Source organism: Oncorhynchus tshawytscha, linkage group LG27 (genome assembly GCF_018296145.1).
Source record: "Oncorhynchus tshawytscha isolate Ot180627B linkage group LG27, Otsh_v2.0, whole genome shotgun sequence".
Taxonomy (NCBI): Eukaryota; Metazoa; Chordata; class Actinopteri; order Salmoniformes; family Salmonidae; genus Oncorhynchus; species Oncorhynchus tshawytscha.
This window is the reverse complement of record NC_056455.1, coordinates 13,934,114-13,954,734: the sequence shown is the minus strand read 5'-3', so window position 1 is coordinate 13,954,734 and position 20,621 is coordinate 13,934,114. Positions and strand designations below refer to the sequence as shown.

General features: G+C 42.5%; 1 protein-coding gene across 2 annotated transcripts; it reads right to left on the bottom strand.

Annotated features, from left to right (window-relative positions):
- Nucleotides 1–5,283: 5,283 nt before the first annotated feature.
- LOC112226134 (zinc finger CCCH domain-containing protein 7B) lies at nt 5,284–17,501 on the bottom strand. 2 transcript variants are annotated; one of them, XM_042307247.1, is made up of 23 exons: nt 17,301–17,501; nt 16,969–17,036; nt 16,780–16,816; nt 16,288–16,485; nt 15,681–15,839; nt 15,178–15,258; nt 14,888–14,941; nt 14,372–14,414; nt 14,030–14,226; nt 13,521–13,941; nt 13,308–13,369; nt 13,027–13,135; nt 12,176–12,334; nt 11,798–12,000; nt 11,075–11,175; nt 10,809–10,990; nt 10,404–10,480; nt 10,117–10,283; nt 9,355–9,460; nt 9,005–9,113; nt 7,548–7,681; nt 7,165–7,334; nt 5,284–6,956 (listed from the first exon to the last, which is right to left on the bottom strand). In XM_042307247.1, exons 2-23 carry the CDS (start codon nt 17,025–17,027, stop codon nt 6,776–6,778), a joined length of 3,009 nt encoding a protein of 1,002 aa, XP_042163181.1. In that variant the 5' UTR covers nt 17,028–17,036; nt 17,301–17,501; the 3' UTR covers nt 5,284–6,775. The 2 variants fall into 2 exon arrangements, with proteins under 2 accessions (XP_042163181.1, XP_042163182.1); XM_042307248.1 differs by having other exon boundaries at nt 16,920–17,036; nt 17,301–17,500.
- Between the last annotated feature and the right edge of the window lie 3,120 nt (nt 17,502–20,621).

Genomic DNA, 20,621 nt, shown 5'->3' with positions numbered 1-20,621 from the left:
AATGGTAATTTGAATGCACAGAGATACAGTGACGAGATCCTTAGGCCCAATGTCGTGCCATTCATCCGCCTCCATCACCTCATGTTTCAGCACGATAATGCATGGCCCCATGACGCAAGGATCTGGTGGTCACACCAGATACGGGCTGGTTTTCTGATCTTCTCCCCTTTTTAAGGTATCTGTGACCCATAGATGCATATCTGTATTCCCAGTCATGTGAAATCTATAGATTAGGGCCTAATTTATTTATTTCAATTGACTGATTCCCTTATATGAACTGTAACTCAGTATAATCTTTGAAATTGTTGCATGATGCGTTTATATTTTTGGGATGATTTTGACCATATGGTTAATGAGGGGTGTTTCAAAATGCAAATAGCCAAGGTCGTGCACAAGCACTGGTTCTCTCTTACTGGTGTGAATATGACACTGGTAGGATTGTTTGTTAAATCACACGTTTTCTATGTGCACAAACATTCTAAATTCCGCTCGTAAGTAAGTATTTTCGAATAGTTTCTACGCAATATTGATAAATGAGGCCCAAGATGTGCAAAGCTTTTAGAGACTTAGCCAGAAAGACTCACAGCTGTAATTTCTGCCAAAGGTGATTCTAACATGTAATTACTTATGTAAGAGAGAGTTCTGTATTTATTATCAATACATTTGCAAACATTTCTAAAAACATGTTTTCACTATGGGGGTATTGTGTGTAGATGTGTGAGACATGTATTTCTTTAATCCATTTTGAATTCAGGCTGTAACACTAAATGTGGAATAAGTCAAGGGGTATGAATACAAGGCACTGTTTTCCAGTCTGTGCTAGCAAAACAGTCCTGTAGTTTAGAATTTGCTTCATCGGACCACTTCTGAATTGAGCGTGTCACTGGTACTTGCTGTTAGATTTATGGAAAGAACAAGCTATTTGTAAACACAGAGAGCAAAAGGATTACGAGATGGTCACTGTGAATCACCAATGCCAAGCCAAATTCATGTGGCACAAAACACTGATGCCTGGGATGAGAGCTCTGATCTGTAGACTGTTTGTGAGTATGTAAGCAAGTCTGATATGAACTCTATCATGGGAGCATGCAAATGAATGTCATTTTGAACACCATACACAAAAGAATGAAAGATTTTATTCTGGATTTTCTATTTTCTTTGATATTGAATACAGCATTGTTGAGGAAGAGCTTGCAAGTGAACATGTGTACGTGAAACCTATCACTTCATAATATGCAAAGTGATATTTGCTGGCAGCAAGTGTGTTACAGTATCAAATTATCCAAAGCAGTTTGTCAAGACATGAAAATGTAATGTTTGTTTTGTGAAATAGTACATTGACAAGTTTGATAACAAACCCAGGCAGCCAGGAACTAAAGTGTAAGAAATTGAAGATGTTGCACATGCTGCAAAGTTTATATTTCAATGACATTGCATCAGTCCATTCAGCTAGCAACACAAGGAAGTTGCAGGACGTATTGAAGTTACCCTCTATCTGGATAAATGTGTCTATCCGTCACAAATGTGAAGAGAATAGCAAGGGTATAACAAATTCACACAGATTTCTATTACCGGTGTCAATGGAAAACGAGAATGGAAACTCATCAGGGCTTTGACTTCAGGAACAAAACTTGAATTGCTTTGTCTGATATACACTTTGCAAGAACTTCTAATCATGTCACGAGGATGCAATGTGCGGGCAAGTTACTGAGTTCAGTAGCCACGCCTACTAGCATTATGAATATAGAATGTACTCTGTGAAAGACCAACGATACTAATCGTTCAATTTATCCAGAGTTTCAGTTTGCTGTATAGGCTGTCAATCATACCAATCAGCCAATTACAAGTTGGGAGCCGGTTTGTGTTTTCGACCACAAAGGTGCGAAACCCCCCATCTCATCACGCACTCGCAAGCAATCGGGACACTAAACAGCACATCATGAAGATCTGAAGGTGGAAATCATTTACCCTCCGCTTGAACCTCAATGACTTGAACCACACTAACTACAACACAGATTTTTACACAATATATATATAAAGTGTCCTTTGATAACAGAACGTAGTCAGTGTTATAGTCTAATAAATTAGAATAAGTAACAAAATAATTGTCAACAGTAAAAAAAAGGATCATGGATCTATTATCTCTCAAAAATAGTTTTATTTAACATGTCAGATTTGGTCAATAGCTCAAACAATTCATTTTTGTTTTCTCAGGTACCATGATGTTGGAAATTAAATGCACAAACACTGCAGTCTCTAACCATCTGTTCAATAAGTATGGCAGCTACAATAAAATAGAGTGTGGTCACGAGAGCAGTGTGAATACTGTTTAACAAGGGTGCACTTTTATAAAGGGGTCATTTTGATGGCTTTGAGAGGGGGCACTTCAGTTTCAATAACTGTTTCCAGCCAGCAAGGATTAAACTGCCTGAAAAAAAGTCCTTGCAAACAACATAGGCAGATATATTGTGGTGCAGTCAGTTCAATGACATAGATGGATGTGATGAAGGTCAATGTGATTCACTCCTCGATTAGAATTATTTAATCCAGGACAAAACCTATGGCAGTTTCGGGACCCTAAGAGGTGCACGTTTTGGTTTTTGCCCTAGCACTACACAGCTGATTCAAATAATCAACTAATCATCCAGCTTTGATCATTTTAATCAGCTGTGTAGTGTCAGGGCAAAAACCAAAACGTTCAGAGATTGGAAAAAACTGGCCTATGGCAAATCAACAGGATCCAGCTCACTGACTTTGTTTGCATAGTAGGAAACATACCACTCTATAGATTATTTTAGAATGTTGTAAATCAAAATAGTTATAGCCATAATAATTGTCATTGAAATAATAGTATTTAGTAACAAACTTAAACCTTCCATTTGGTTCATTCCGAGAGTATCCATTACCTCTCTATACTGGCTAAAGCTGGTATTAAACACACTTCCCATGTGCAAAGCTTATGAACTAACACTAACATAATTACCAGTGATGTATACAGAACTTCAATATTTCAAGAGAACCCCCCCCAAAAAGTGTGCATGTTAACCCCTCACCCAGCCTGGTCTCATAGACTAGACGTAACATAGTAAATGTATATCTGGGACAAATGATTGCCTCGCCTGGTTCACCAACTACTTCTCTGATAGAGTTCAGTGTGTCAAATCGGAGGGTCTGCTGTCCGGACCTCTGGCAGTCTCTATGGGGGTGCCACAGGGTTCAATTCTTGGACCGACTCTCTTCTCTGTATACATCAATCAGGTCGCTCTTGCTGCTGGTGAGTCTCTGATCCACCTCTACGCAGACGACACCATTCTGTATACTTCCGGCCCTTCTTTGGACACTGTGTTAACAACCCTCCAGGCAAGCTTCAATGCCATACAACTCTCCTTCCGTGGCCTCCAATTGCTCTTAAATACAAGTAAAACTAAATGCATGCTCTTCAACCGATCGCTACCTGCACCTACCCGCCTGTCCAACATCACTACTCTGGACGGCTCTGACTTAGAATACGTGGACAACTACAAATACTTAGGTGTCTGGTTAGACTGTAAACTCTCCTTCCAGACCCATATCAAACATCTCCAATCCAAAGTTAAATCTAGAATTGGCTTCCTATTTCGCAACAAAGCATCCTTCACTCATGCTGCCAAACATACCCTTGTAAAACTGACCATCCTACCAATCCTCGACTTTGGCGATGTCATTTACAAAATAGCCTCCAATACCCTACTCAACAAATTGGATGCAGTCTATCACAGTGCAATCCGTTTTGTCACCAAAGCCCCATATACTACTCACCATTGTGACCTGTACGCTCTCGTTGTCTGGCCCTCGCTTCATACTCGTCGCCAAACCCACTGGCTCCATGTCATCTACAAGACCCTGCTAGGTAAAGTCCCCCCTTATCTCAGCTCGCTGGTCACCATAGCATCTCCCACCTGTAGCACACGCTCCAGCAGGTATCTCTCTCTAGTCACCCCCAAAACCAATTCTTTCTTTGGCCGCCTCTCCTTCCAGTTCTCTGCTGCCAATGACTGGAACGAACTACAAAAATCTCTGAAACTGGAAACACTTATCTCCCTCACTAGCTTTAAGCACCAACTGTCAGAGCAGCTCACAGATTACTGCACCTGTACATAGCCCACCTATAATTTAGCCCAAACAACTACCTCTTTCCCAACTGTATTTAATTTTTATTTATTTATTTTGCTCCTTTGCACCCCATTATTTTTATTTCTACTTTGCACATTCTTCCATTGCAAAACTACCATTCCAGTGTTTTACTTGCTATATTGTATTTACTTTGCCACCATGGCCTTTTTTGCCTTTACCTCCCTTCTCACCTCATTTGCTCACATTGTATATAGACTTGTTTATACTGATTTATTGACTGTATGTTTGTTTTACTCCATGTGTAACTCTGTGTCGTTGTATCTGTCGAACTGCTTTGCTTTCTTGGCCAGGTCGCAATTGTAAATGAGAACTTGTTCTCAACTTGCCTACCTGGTTAAATAAAGGTAAAATAAAAAAAATAAAAAAACACTCAAATTAGTATGTTACGTTTGGTATGGTTACATAAAACAGATGGTTACTTAAGACAAAAACTAAAGTAAGGTGGATGGGTTGGCGTATAACATGAATGTCTAGCATCATGGACAACTTCAGCACCTTCTGAACTACTTTTTAGCTATTTAGCCTACCTCCTAAACTCTAACCCCGAGCCTAGCTAACAGACACCTAGCTAGAATTTGTAACATACCATACGTTTTGCTAATTCGTAACATATTGTATGGGTGATAGAAATCCCCAAATGAACACATACCATATGAAACGTAACATATCATACTAAATGGCGTGTCTCGGATTTACATACAGAATAAGACAAAATGCTCTGAGACTAGGTATGCTTCACTGCCTCTTTCAGCATCTAGGGCTAAATGCTCTCATCTGCACAACTCTGAATTATGTATTCTTCTCTCTCCTTATTTAGAATTACAGTCTTAGCTTTTAGGCCACCGCCCTTGCAAAACAGGAATGACACACCCAGAAGCATACTCTGAACCCAACAATACAAAGTATGATTTGGTAAAAAATAACTAAGGTATAGAAATCAATATGATATTTTACTAGGTTTAACTACCATGTTATTACTTATTGTTTGCCAACATTGATATAATGTATTAATGTGCAGGACTACACATGTGGAGATACATTTATTCACATCTTCAAATTTACTGGGCAGATACTCATTGTATTTTTTTTTTAAGGAGTGTGGCAGTCTCATTCCTTTTTGTAATGTTTGCTTTATTGAAGAGAGTACAATGTGAAAGACAGGGAAGATGGGGTGATTCAAAGTGCAGTGGGCCGGTTTCAAACCCACGCCAACTCCGGCATATACGTGTGCCGCTGGACCACACAGAAAATCTGCAGTTTTAAAGCAAATGTTCTGAAATTCTACACATTTTGCCATGGCTTTACATGTTCTTATGCTATTGGAGTGAATTCAAATCAAATTCCATAAAATGTTTTGAATTTGAGAATTGAATCTTATTTAAGATATATAGCTCCATTATATCTTTTCTACATACTTTATATCTGGTTTAGTTTATGTTTATACTGAATGTTTAACCAGCCCGAAAATGTTTAATCATATTTTTTGGAGCAGTGGCAACAATTTAGCAGCGGTGACTCACCGCTGCTAAATGAATATAGGAGAAACACTGTCCGGTGAGTGCAATTAGCTCCAATGAGTGTAATTTTCTCAATATTAGGAGTTGAGAAATAAAGTTGACATCATTAGAAATAAGATATTATCCTCTTTTATATTGTATGTCTAATTTAAAATTAATTGAAACTTGTTGCTAGCAATATTGATAAAAACATTGAAATAAAATAATATTTTTATATTTCCATGAACACCCTGCAGTACCCCTGTATTAGTGTGATCATATTCTGTAACGTTTTGTCTGTCTACAATGGCAGCAACAAATGCTTTTAAGATGCAATATGCAGAAATCACTCACCATTTCCTGGTTGCTAAACTTCTAATACTTTGCCTAAGTTGGTGACAAAACAAGCAATGTAGAGAATCATTGTACCATCTAAATTGTTGTGAAATATCTTTCCAATAACCAAAAATATAGTATTTTCAGCTGTTTGAAGCTGGTGTACAAAAACAAAAGAATCAAAAATAAAACTTAAGAACATTAAGCATAGAAATAGGGCACATAGAACAGATCTTTCAATGAGAATGACCACTCTAGAATGACCACATAGAAACTAACATTTCTATGTGAATTTTCTCAGGTCATCCAAAAAGTTAAACATTGCATCTTTAAATTGGCATAAGACACATGAATAAAGTGAAAGTGAATAACGTTTGCCTTCCAGCAAAATCGGTTTTCATTTGATGGAAGAACAGTTGTGAAAGTTTGACGGTTGTACAGAACAGAAGCATAAATTAATTCTTAATATCCCCCAAAAAGATGTATACAGATTAAACAGACTATTCATGGAGATATTTGGTCAGTACTGTTTTGTTAAATGGCAGTGCTAAATGACTTTTCCCCCCGCTCAATTCGGACCCAAGATCTCATTTGTTAAGCCCTTTTGAAAATATTGGACAAATAAGGAACTTGCAGTCCTAACCAGCTCTAACAGGTATAAACTGTATTAACTGTTAACTAATAAAGAAAATACACCCCAGGGTTTTCAACAAAACAGACGACTGCTGTCTATTTACAGGTGCAAGTGTCTCACATAAGGGACAGAGGCTTCAGTCCTGCAGGAGAAAGTTGTACTTCCCAAAGTCAAACTCGTCTGGCCTGATGAGCATGTCTTTACGGGCCTTGGCCAGCTTCCGCCGCAGGAATTCTCGCCTCTCCTGCCATTCCACCAGCTCCTCAACACTGTGGGCGTAGTCACAGCTCACCCCCTCAGGACAGCCACTCTCCAGCCTGTCAATCACATTGATCTATATTATACATACGTCAATCACTGTACACCGATAAAATTTGACAGGAACAAATAGGATAAGAGTGTGGTAAGTGAACCCTGCCATATCCCAGGTGTTTTCTGTGTGCATATACAGAGCATCTCTTGATGTGTAATGAGAAAGGAACTACAGTATTGAGACCCAGTACTGTGATTCTGGGCGAGTGTTACCTGGGACAAAGGGCGAGGCGGAGTCCGGGGAAGCGGTATGTCCACGTGAGGCTCTCGTCCTCTCCCTCGCAGCTGAATACACGGTCCTTGTGTTTCTCTGAGGAGATGTGCTGCTGCCACTGGCGCTCGCTGTTACTATGCCTCCCACACAGACGACAGTGGAAGCCGCTCTAGAATACACACGCACAGTAAAACTGTTCTCATAGTACGTTACGCATTCATACACACTGACATACGCACACATTGCATGAAGATGCATGCACACTATCAAAATGCAGTCCTTCTTGATAGTGGTAGATAGCTTTTACAAATGAGAAAGGTGAATGTATTGTTTGCGTTCTACATCCAACGAACAGGTTTTGTGAGTAAGTGCCTTTACTCACCATTGGCTCGGCATAGTCGGTTGGCATGACAATTTGCTTCTCCTCTACGGGTTGGGTGATCAGGGTGTCATCCGGCAGATGGTTTTGATTCGTCATTGTAAGCCACATGTCGTACATCTGCTGCATATCCTTCACTTCAGGAACAGGTTCAAAGAGGAACATAAGTAACAATATTAATGCGTATACATTGATGTATACGCTGCCTCAATGAGCGTGTTTATTAGCGAGTGCATCGGAGATGTCGTACCCACTGTGACTTAAAACCTTTCCCGACCAGAAACCGTGGATTGATGCGAGCATTCGCACAAAACTGAAAGCGGGAACCACCTCTTTCAATCATGGCAAGGACACTGGAAACATGACCGAATACAAACAGTGCAGCTATTCCCTCCGCAAAGCAATCAAACAAGCAAAGCATCAGTATAGAGGCAAAGTAGAGTCGCAATTCAACAGCTCAAACACGAGACGTATGTGGCAGGGTCTACAGTCAATCCCGGGTTACAAAAAGAAAACCAGCCCCGTTGCGAAGATCTTCGTCGTTCTCCCAAACAAATTAAACAACTTCTTTGCTCGCTTTGAGGACAATACAGTGCCACTGACACGGCTCGCTACCAAAGCCAAAGTATGTGACAAATACATTTTATTTGATTTGAGATGCACAATCGAGAGCATCCTGTCTGGCTGTATCGCCACCTGGTATAGCAACTGCTCCACTCTCAACTGCAAGGCTCCCCAGAGGGTAGTGAGGTCTGCTCAACGCATCACCGGGGGCAAACTACCTGCCCTCCAGGACACCTATAGCACCCAATGTCACAGGAAGGCCAAAAAGATCATCAAGGACAACAACCACCCGAGCCACTGCCTGTTCACCCCGCTATCATCCAGAAGGTGAGGTCAGTACAGGTGCATCAAAGCAGGGACTGAGAGACAGAAGCTGTTTTTCAATCTCAAGGCCATCAGACTGTTAAACAGCTATCACTAACAGAGGCTGCTGCCAACATACAGACTCAAATCTCTCGCCACTTTAATAAATGGACTTAAAGGTATCACTAGTCACTTTAATAATATTTACATACCCTACATTACTCGTCCCATATGTATATACTATATTCTATACCATCTACTGCATCTTGCCTATGGCGCACTGCCATCGCTCATCCATATATTTATATGTATATATTCTATTCATCCCTTTACATTTGTGTGTGTAAGGTAGTTGTTGTGAATTTGTTAGATTACTTGTTAGATATTACTGCATTGTCGGAACTAGAGGCACAAGCATTTAGCTAAACTCGTATTAACATCTGCTAACCATGTGTATGTGACCAATAAAATTTGACGTGTACTGGTGGGTATAATAGGCATCTGAGCCAATCCTGCTCATAGATCAAAGTAAACAAAGGTGATAATGTGGAACAAAAGGTTTAGTGGATAATGAAAATATAGTGTAAACTTACAGCCATTGTTCTTCATATAAGTCCATACTTGCTTCTCCTCTTCACTGTGGGCAAAGGCACAGTTCCCAATGTAGTGGCACTTCTTCTGCTTCACCACATGGGCACATATCTGAGGGGGACACGTTATGCTGTTACGCACAGACTACGAGGATGTTTATGGAAACAAGTTTGCACAGTGTCAATGATTAAGTATTAAATTCAACTGACCAATATATACCGTTACCCATGAGCTCACTAACATAATAGTTCATTATAAGTTAAACAGACACAATGATAATATGCTTGGTTGAGTCTATCAAAAATCATTTCTAGCAGGTAGTGCATGAGGAGTAGCAGGGGGCAGTACACACGTCATACTGCTGGGGGTAGGTCTTGGCAAAAGGCAACGTCCGCACCATCACCCACTTCTTTCCCTCGAAGAACTTCACCAACAGCACCCGACGCTCCTTCGTCCAACTACAGGGAGAGAGATGTAAGAGTTATGGTGGACTTTCCAGAAAGATACTATCCTAAATTACATAGGGCTTCGCTGTAAACGCTCCATACACCTTGGTTTGTGTCCCCGAGATGAACATTCTCTATTGTCATTCAAAAAACCGAACACATATCTCAGACTACACAACTAATATACAATGGCCATACATTGACCAGTGCTCCCACACATTGGCTAACTGGGCTTACTGCATTGTGTCCCGCCACCCACCAACCCCCCTTTTACGCTACTGCTACTCTCTGTTCATCATATATGCATAATCACTTTAACCATATCTACATGTACATACTACCTCAATCAGCCTGACTAACTGGTGTCTGTATGTAGCCTCTCTACTTTTATAGCCTCGCTACTGTGTATTGCCTGTCTTTTTACTGTTGTTTTATTTCTTTACTTACCTATTGTTCACCTAATACCTTTTTTGCACTATTGGTTAGAGCCTGTAAGTAAGCATTTCAATGTAAGGTCAACACCGGTTGTATTCAGCGCACGTGACAAATAAACTTTGATTTGATAGACAATAGTGAATAACAGTGGTCAGTCATATAGAATTGTTGCATACTACAGTGAAGCATTGGTCTCCATCTGGCTAGGGATGCTAGGTAGAGTGCAGCCTCACCTGTGCCTGGCCTTGGCTGCACAGTACTTAAGCGCTTTGTCCGGCTCGCTGACCAACCCGTCCCTCCAGCACTGACCACAAACAAACTTCCTCTTCAGGTTCAAGCAATAGCCTCCTCCCCCACCTCCACCACTTGAGGATGAAGATGGTGGTGGCATGTACACCAGCTTATAGTCAACAAGTCACAGGGACAAAAACAGAGAGGCAAAAGGTAGAGAATCAGACAAACTACACAGGAGCCGTTGTCTCACCATATTATGAGATGTGGCATAGCAGGGATATTATACCTTGGGTTTGTGCGTGATCTGCTCCTGTTTATGCCAGTGTCGCTTGGATTCCTGAACAATTTCTTCATGAGTGATGCCTAAAGAACAGGCACATACACAGAAAAGTGATGCCTAGTTGAGCCTAGGCATCACTTTTTACAGACAGTATTTACAAACAGTGTTTTACAGTGTTTATCAACTATGACAAGTCTGAACGGCAGTGTCTACTGACACCTACTGGACTTTGTTGAAATTTTCCTGACTTTTAGTATAGAAACGAACATTTACAAATAAAGATGTTTTATTGTAGATCGGCCTCTACATTTAAATTTTTTTTCACATTTATTAGACAGGAATAAATATGTCTCTCTGTGTCTGAGACCAAGTACAATGTTCATGAGTGTGTGTGCATCAATCTGACTGTACCAGAGTCTTGCTGCAGCCTCCAGCACTTGAGCTCTATGACAGAGTGGGCAAAAGAGCAGCTGTCCTCTCGCTGGCAGCCGTAGCGCTGGGCATGGCGGCACACGTCCAACTGGCACTGGGTGTACAGCGGGCGGATCTTAGTGTAGTGCACGCTGCTGGACCTCACCGCATGCACCAGGCACCTGCAGGGCAGAGGGGGGGGAAGAGTGAGGGTTTGTGTGTGTGTGTGTGTGTGTGTGTGAGGGAGGGGAGCAAATGTGACTCACTTGTTTTTGTCGAATGGGTGTCGGGCGCAGGGGTTGGAGCAGGTGGACGGCACCTCCTCACTGTGCTTACTGATGATCCTGGGCTTACTGTCATAGCACTCCTGAGGAGTGAGAAAGGGGGGGAGAGAATGAGGGGGAAAGTTGAGGTAAACAGAGACAACAAGTAGAGGGGAGCATTGTTTTAGAGGTCTGCGCGGGACAGATTTTTTCCATCCCATTTTTATTGCACCTCATCTCACGTTGGTTGAGCGCCTCCACTTCTTTCCATTATCAATATGTATTTATACACACTGTGGTAAGCTAGTCTAATCATATTTAAGTTAACTGCCACGTGATTCTCCACCCATGTAGGCAGCCAACTTTATTTCAATGAGACCACACATACTAGGCACACTTGAACTCTCACTCCCAACTAGGAGAGGAGAGATAGGCTACTGAAGTTGAAGCAGTGTGTGAATAATGCGAAAATTGTGCTTTTAGCATACAAAGCAGAAAGACGACCATTTCCAAATAATCTGCGGGACAACAAAAATATTTTAATCCCAAAGTCGTCTGTCTGACTGCATGCTCCCCGCCCGCAGCATGAAAAATGACGACCGCTCTGCAGCGATCTGTCGGGACTCGCAGCCCTCTACCATGTTTCACTGGTAAAGCTTGGACATATGGAGGTGTGTCTGTGTAAGGGTACACGTGTGTGTGTGTGTGTGTGTGTGTGTGTCCTACCTCACAGAGGTACATGAACATGCCGTTGTGGAGCTGCAGCAGGCATGTGATGCTGAGCCTGTCATTGTTGGGGCTTTGCGGGTCAAACAACAGCTCTCTCTTCAGGGCTCCCTTCCTCTCCAGGGTCCACACATCTACCTCCTCCTGGCAGTAGGCAAATGTACAGCCCTCCCTATACTTACACTTCTGAGTCTCCAGCACCTCTGCACAGAGGGAAGGAACTTAGATTACAACATATACAAACTCAGACCAACGCTAACCTTTAGGACCCTTTTTCCACAGATTAAAACGACTGGGTAATTTGACCTATGACACACACACATTATCTTCATCTAAACAGAGCCTCTTTCCCACACCAGTGACTGTTGTTTTCCGTACCTTTGCAGAGCACAAACGGCCCAGTAAAATTGTGCGTGGGGCGGGGTCGCACCCTGTTCCAGACAGGGTGCTCTGCAGCCCTGATCCTGCACAGAAGAATGTCCCGCTTACAACGGTGGGCCAATTCTGCCTGGTGCTGGTAGTCCAGGACCCCTGGACCTGAGAGACGGAGAAAGGGAGGGAGGAGAGAGGGATATACAGGTAAAGGGGTAAAGAGGGGGAGAGAGACAGAGAAAGGGGTAGTTAAGGGGGGACATAAGAATAGACAGGTGAACCTCAGCTATGATGCCTTGAAACTATCAGTCCTATTAGTTAGAAGTAGGGGGCCTCCCGAGTGATGCAGTGGTCTAAGGCACTGCATCGCAGTGCTAGAGGCTTCACTACAGACCTAGGTTCGATCCCAGGCTGTGTGGTAGCCGGCCGCAACCGGAAGACCCATGTGGCGCAATTGGCCCAGCATCGTCTGGGTTAGGAGAGGTTTTGGCCGGCCAGGATTTCCTTGTCCCATTGCGCTCTAGCAACTCCTTGAGACGGGCCGGGTGCATGCACGCTGACTTTGGTCGCCAGCTGTAGTGTTTCAAACGCCACATTGGTGCGGTTGGCTTCCAGGTTAAGCTAACAGTGTGTCAAAAAGCAGCATGGCTTGGCGGGATTGTGTTTGGGAGGATGCATGGCTCTCGACCTTCGCCTCTCTTGAGTCCGTACGGGACTGGGACAAGACTAACTACCAATTGGGGAGAAATTGGGGAGAAAAGGTACACAACAAAAAATTGTTTTTTAAAATGACATTAAGAAGTAAACTGGGGGAGGGACACTAGCTGAGAGCGAGTTTATCATGTCCACTACTGTACCTATCCAGCTGTAGCACGTGGCACAGGCCTGCATGAAGTCATGGGTGGCTGCTAGGGGGTTCTTGGTCAGCTGAGAAAGCTTGGAGGAGACCTGGCCATTCTTTACCACCTACATCGCCATGGTAATAGAAATTAATTTAGGTTAATATGTCAAGGTAAAACTAGCATGACGCTGTAAACGACAAAGTTCTATGTGACCTAAACGTTGCATAATAAATGTTATAATTTAAATGTACGGGAGGGAGTCTAACAAATTCTGCTGACAGAAATAAATGGCTTACTGTGTGGTTGGACTTCTTGGGCGAACGTGTTGCAGAGAGAACATTGTGGGAGATTCTTGCACCTTAAGATGGCGTGAGAACAAAAAACAGAACAATCAATTACAACACCTACATTAGGTTCATACCTTCCTTGGTGTTAAATATTAAAAGAAAAATGAACCATGTATACATTGCTATAAGCTAACAAGACATTACCACCCTCAATCGACTCACCAGGCAGGTTGAACTCAGAGAGGGAGTCCAGCCCCCCTCCCCCCACCACCACTGGTTTGGCTGCTATTGCACCCCCAAGTGGGTAGAAACTGTCAAGGGCATCTAAGGCATCAAGTGAATAGAGTGCTGTTGTGGGAGCCGGGGCATCCCCACCACCAAGGCCTGAAAGGGTGTCCAGGTTGTTTAAAGTATCTAGAGAGTCTAGTGCATCAAGGCCATCTAAAGATTTCAGAGCACCCAGGGCATCCCCCCCACCCATGCCTGGGAATGTGTCCAGAGAGTTGAGCTGGCTGATGGCTGACTTGAAGAAGGCTGGGGGGAGCCGGGGCGAGGGGGCGGGCAGGCGTGAGGGAAATGGGAGCTGGATGGGGACACAAGCTGAGCTGGGGAGGATGATGGGAAAGGCACGTTGGGGGGGAATCTGAATGAGAACGAGAGAATGAGAAGTTGCATTGACAGATTCAGGGAAGCTATATCAGAATACTCTGTCGACCAGTGGACAAACTCACACAGTCCAGCAGGCTGTCTAGATCGTCTCCCATCAGCTCACTGTCACCCAGGTTCTCCGACTCAGCCACAGAGATGGGCAACCGCCGGGGGCCTTGGACAGGGCTACCCAGAAGTTTGGAGTAGACCAGAGGACCAGAGGGAGAGGATTCATCACTAACTGGGATAGCGGTGGATAGAGGCTTGCAGGAGATAGCAACTGAAAGACAGGGAGAGGGAACAGGTGAGATTAATTTTCTGGAAGTTATTCAATTGTTATTACTACTTTTGACAAATCTTCTTCGATAGTCTTTACATTACAATGAGATAGGTAATTCAACATTTCTGGTCAGGAGAATTACTACCTGATGAGATGTCACTTAAGGAATCCAGACCACTGCCATACATCTTGAGGTGAAAAGAGAAAGACAACAGCTTCTGTTTAAGTGACAATAAATCAACAGGTAAACCAAAGTACATTCCAAATCTCAACCAATTTAAGTGGAAATATGCAACTTTTTGGGCAGCCCAACTAAATTCACGTAGAAATGTGGTTATAGATGTATCATTCTACTTTAAAACAAGTCTAAATGGCGATAGATATTTTCTATGTGCTCCCTTCTATGCTTCCTATTCTTGTTTTGTTTTTGTGTCTATTACTTTTGCTTTTGTACACCAGCTTCAAACAGCTGAAAAATATATTTTTGGTTATGGAAAATATATTTCAGAGCGGTTTAGATGGTACAATGATTCTCTAAACTATACTAGCTTATAATGACCTTATAATTAGGCAAACTATTAGTTTCAGCAACTATGAAATGGCGGAGCGATTTATGCATAGTGGAACCTTAAAGTCTAATGGTGAAAGTTCTTGCACTTGCCTCTCCTGCAAAATGAGCTGAGTTCCCATTACTTTTCTCAGATTTGGCCGACTCCTGCAAAGGAAACAAATACTAACTCCATAAAGAGGCAACCTAATGAAAATGTCAAACTTAATGACTTCAATTGTTATGAATCCAAATTGAGATTTAAACCACGGCATAAGCAGCTCATGGCAGATTTGATCAGAGAATGTCAGATTGAGAACAATTGAATCCAAGCCACTTATCATGGAAGGTAATTTGCCATGCTGTTTGAATCTAGACCTTCTGCTTTGGAAACGGATTCTCACCTGTGTGCTAATGTAGGCTTTGCGTATCTTCAGGCCCAGTTTGTTAGCTAGCTCCTGTGCCAACTCATACACATGTTTGTCCTATGAAGAGTACAAGATAATATATATATATATTTTTTTACATTTAAATACGCGTTTTATTAAATTAATTTCACGAACACTTATTCTGAGTTACATGATACTGCAAAAGTACGGTGTGAGGTCTCCCCCTCGCCGCATCGTCTTCTCACATTCTTTTGAAAAACATCAAAGGTATTCGAAGGAGAGAAGGAAATGTGGAAACAAATCCACTTGTATGAAATTAAACTCTCCTTCTCCACTAGCGGATCATCATGAGGAATCCAAAATTACATAGGTCAAGTGGTAAAAAGAAATGTTGCTAGTTGTGCTAGACATTTTATAGATAAAAACAATATACTACTTAACCTTTTAAAGGTGTGCATGCTTTTCTACTTCAAGAAAACAGCCTCTGATGTGAAGGGGTCATTCATAATGTTACTCACGTTAGGCGTGGTGAGCAGGCAGCCCGTGCTGCAGTTGTAGGCCTCTCTGAAACGGCCCAGCTCCCGCAGGCATAGAGCCTTCCTGTAGAGTGCCCTGCAACTGTCTTTGCACAGAGCCAGCGCACTGTCACAGTCCTGCACACCCTGCTCATACTCCCCCTGAGAGAGATGGAGAGAAAGAGATGACAGGTAACGTGTGGGTTCTGCCACAGAGTGAAAGACTAAGGCCATACAGTGGTTAATACAGGCTAATGAGAATGGGGTAATGATAGATGATACAGGCTCTGTAACTTCAAGGGGATGTTGAGGAAGTGTCTGACTGTTGGCAACATTTCAATGATGAGGCTGAAACACATGTTGCACATGATGCAATAGAACAATGTGATGCAACAACACGAAATACTGAAATAGAGAGATTGTAATGGGTATTCACCATTGGTTCAATATTTACCCACTACAGCACATTTGCTTCCAACACAATTGCTATTAAATATTATATGTAAAAGATGACTTCATACCTTTTGTATACAGAATTGTGAACCTCATTCAATCATCCATATTGTGGATCAAAGATGCATAATCCTGGTGACACACCACTCTGACTCACCATGCTGTGGTAGGCTGCTGCCCTGTTGAAATACAGACTCTCCAGCAGGGCTGAGGGAATTTCTAGAGACTCAGCCTGGGCATAGTGGGCCACGTTAACACCCTCACTGAAGTCCTTTATGGCCTGCTGCCACTCACCCTCCCTGAACATTGCATTCCCCTCATCCAGCAGGTCACACACCAACTGGGTCAGAAACCCCTGGAGGGACATTCAGAGAAGAGGAGGAGAGGAATATGGCATGGGCGTGAGATAAAGACAGTACACAGGAAAAGCCACAAAGGACATGGATGTGTCTAATCAGTATTATGGCTGGTTTTGGTACTTTTTTCCCATGGCAATAATGGACCAAATGTGAAATGGAGAACATCTCTGAAAAGGGCAAGCTGCATGACTGTGAGCCCACAACATGTTCTTTGGAACAGTATAGGGGGTGTAGACATGCCTAGACTAAGGTCAAGAGAGAAGACAGTCATCGCATTCATTAATCCCTACCTTATAGCCTTCAGGCTTTGGATAAGGCAAAGAAGACCTAGGACACAGAGGAAAAGATAACCTATCAATACAAGTGAACTAGTGCCGTATGGCCGTTTGAGGGTATAGGATGAATGACAAGTAAGAGAGCAACTGGCTACAATTTAGTTGAAAACTTGTGGGAATTGCAGGGGAATGTTTATTTCGCACTGTATGAATCCCAGGGCGTTCTGAATGCCCTCCTGGCGCTTTTGACGGTCCATGTCCATCTCTGCACACTGTAAAAAGAGAAAGGCCCATATCAACATAATCTTGACGTCTACTATCGAATTAACGTTACCTAGCCAGAATAAATAAACTAGGTTCAAGAGCTCGTGCAAAGTATACAGCAACGAGAAAATACTTGGCCAGTTTAGCCAAATATATATTTTTTGTTTAGCTAACGTTAAATAGTTAACCATGTCTCAAGTTATCTAGCTTTCATGCTAGCTAGCTAGCTAGCTAACGTTAGATGGGCATGATTCGAGGAAGTTACAACCCACCTGGTGATAAAACACATAAATCGACGTTTACTGCTGTGGACAGCCGAAAATCTCGCCACAGAGAATTTAGAGCTGTACAGCAACCAGCCATCCAGTGCAATTCTTTGCAATGGTATTTTTTTCGTGGACAGTTTACATGTGAGTTTCACTTCCAATTCCTCAGCTGAACAATGAACACACACTCCCTCCCTAGCTTGTTTTTGAGTTGCTTGGCTCCCACAAGGTCCTAGTGAGATTGTTTCAAGGGTAGGGTGAGGTGTGCTCTGAATAAAATGTTTCTTGTTTAGACATGTCATAAGGAAGTAATCAATTATACACGAAATTAAAACGTTTGCATTTTAATTTTATTAGAGAAATTCATCTAGCTAGGATAGCTTTCACTTTTTTTGTGTTGATTCTCTCTGCAGTTCTAGCGCAAAGGCCGGCGGATGGCGATATTGAGTAGTTTCATCTCGTTTTACCTCTTAAAGCGATACATTTGTATTATTTCTAGCGCAATACCGGCAAAGATCAAAGCAATTTTTATTGGTCACATACACATGGTTAGCAGATGTTAATGTGAGTGTAGCGCAATACTTGTGCTTCTAGTTCCGACAGTGCAGTAAGCATCTAACAAGTAATCTAACAATTTCACAACGACTACGTTATACACACAAATGTAAAGGGATGAATAAGAATATGTACATATAAATATATGGATGAGCGATGGCCGTGCGGCATAGGCAAGATGCAATAGATGTTACAGAATACAGTATATACACATGAGATGAGTAATGTAGACATTATTAAAATGGCATTATTTAAAGTGACTAGTGGTACCTTCATTAAATCCATTTATTAAAGTGGCCAGAGATTTGAGTCTGTATGTTGGCAGCAGCCACTCAATGTTAGTGGTGGCTGTTTAACAGTCTGATGGCCTTGAGATAGAAGATGTTTTTCTGTCTCTCGTTACCAGCTTTGATGCACCTGTACTGACCTCGCCTTCTGGATGATAGCGGGGTGAATAGGCAGTGGCTCGGGTGGTTGTTGTCCTTGATGAACTTTTTGGCCTTCCTGTGACATTGGGTGCTGTAGGTGTCCTGGGAGGGCAGATAGTTTGCCCTGGTGATGCATTGTGCAGACCGCACTACCCTCTGGAGAGCCTTGTGGTTGTGGGCGGAGCAGTTAGTGATACAGCCCGATAGGATGCTCTCGATTGTGCATCTGTAAAAGTTTGTGAGTGTTTTAGGTGACAAGCCAAATTTCTTCAGCCTCCTGAGGTTGAAGAGGCGCTGCTGCTGTTGCGCCTTCTTCACAACGCTGTCTGTGTGGGTGGACCATTTCAGTTTGTCCGTGATGTGTATGCCGAGGAACTTAAAACCTTCTCCACTACTGTCCCGTCGATGTGGATGGGGGGAAGCTCCCTCTGCTGTTTCCTGAAGTCCACGATCATCTCCTTTGTTTTATTGATGTTGAGTGTGAGGTTATTTTCCTGACACCACACTCTGAGGGCCCTCACCGCCTCCCTGTAGGCCATCTTGTCGTTGTTGGTAATCAAGAATACCATTGTAGTGTCATCTGCAAACTTGATGATTGAGTTGGAGGTGTGCATGGCCACACAGTCATGGGTGAACAGGGAGTACAGTAGAGGGCTGAGAACGCACCCTTGTGGGGCCTCAGGGTTGAGGATCAGCAGGGTGGAGATGTTGTTTCCTACCCTCACCACCTGGGGGCGGCTCGTCAGGAAATCCAGGACCCAGTTGCACAGGGCGGGGTCGAGGCCCAGGGTCTCAAGCTTAATGGCGAGTTTGGAGGGTACTATGGTGTTAAATGCTGAGCTGTAGTCAATGAACAGCATTCTTACATAGGTATTCCTCTTGTCCAGATGGAATGGGGCAGTGTGCAGTGTGATGACGATTGCGTCGTCTGTGGACCTATTGGGGCGGTAAGCAAATTGAAGTTTTATGGAAGACACGTTTAAAAACGTTCTACCCAATGACATCATCAAAGTTAAAAACATTTACATTTAAAAAAACTATAGCTAGATTTCCATCCAATTGGCGACACATTTTAATGCAAATATTTAAAAATCTACATTAAAGAAAATATGTGTTTTTATTCCCACCAATGGTGTTTCCACCAAACTGACTTTTGCGGATAAAAATCACATTTTTTACGTACATTTTCATGTACAGAATAAAAATCTAAAGTTAAATGTGCTTCCATCGCATTCTCAACTCTATCAATAGTTTTGCGATAAATAGCAAATGTGGCTACTCTGATCTCCACACATGCGCTCTAACCAACAGCTCACAGATAGTTAGGTTAGTTTACATGATACGATTTGTATGGATAAGCGCAAGAACGGCAAAAATAAGACCCTTGATATTTATTTATCTCAGTCAGTTAGAAAAGCTAAGGCTAGCTTTTTCAAAAGGAAATTTGCATCCTGTAGTTCCAAAAAGTTTTGGGACACTGTAAAGTCCATGGAGAATAAGAGCACCTCCTCCCAGCTGCCCACTGCACTGAGGCTAGGAAACACTGTCACCACCGATAAATCTACAGTAATCGCTAATTTCAATAAGCATCTTTCTACGGCTGGCATTGCTTTCCACCTGGCTACCCCTACCCCGGCCAACAGCTCACCACCATCTGTAGCAACTTGCCCAAGCCCACCCCCCTCCCCTCCTGAAAGAGTTGCAAAATCTGGATCCCTGCATATCAGCTGGGCTAGACAATCTGGACCCTCTCTTTCTAAAATTATCAGCCAAAATTGTTGCAACCCCTATTACTAGCCTGTTCAACCTCTCTTTCGTGTCATCTGAAATCCCCAAAGATTGGAAAGCTGCTGCGGTCATCCCCTTCTTCAAAGGGGGAGACACTCAAGACCCAAACTGTTATAGACCTATATCCATCCTGGCCTGCCTTTCTGATATACGAATTTGAATGTTTAAAGGTAATGACTAAAGTATTCCACCCAAAACTGTATAACTGTGTGAAATGTGTTAGAATCATAAGAATATAATCTGAGGATGTGTGTAGCTCTGTTAGAATTCTAGAACTAGGGCATTATATTATGTTTAAGATAAAGCAGGGTGCAGCTGTAAAACAGATAACAGAAAACCATTAGAGGTTTTCAAACCAAGGTGCCCCAATCGGGGGGGAGAAGTGAAAGACTTGAAGAATGTGACAAGATTGATAGTTCTTTCTCTATTCTGTGGTAGGTGGAAAAATACTGTTTGTTTGAACAGGGCCTAAGATAAGGATTTGTGTGTGTATAAAAGACTGTCTCTGCTTTTGAGGGGCAGAGCGCTCTCTGAATAAAGTGCTGATCCTTTGTAT

Excerpts from the sequence above, each read along its gene's own strand:
- LOC112226134 (XM_042307247.1), bottom strand. The coding sequence starts at position 17,027 with ATGGACATGGACCGTCAAAAGCGCCAGGAGGGCATTCAGAACGCCCTG. Across the intron at positions 14,942-15,177 it reads AAGCCTACATTAGCACACAG|GAGTCGGCCAAATCTGAGAA; the intron begins GTGAGAATCCGT and ends TTTCCTTTGCAG. Across the intron at positions 11,176-11,797 it reads TGTTCATGTACCTCTGTGAG|GAGTGCTATGACAGTAAGCC; the intron begins GTAGGACACACA and ends CTCACTCCTCAG.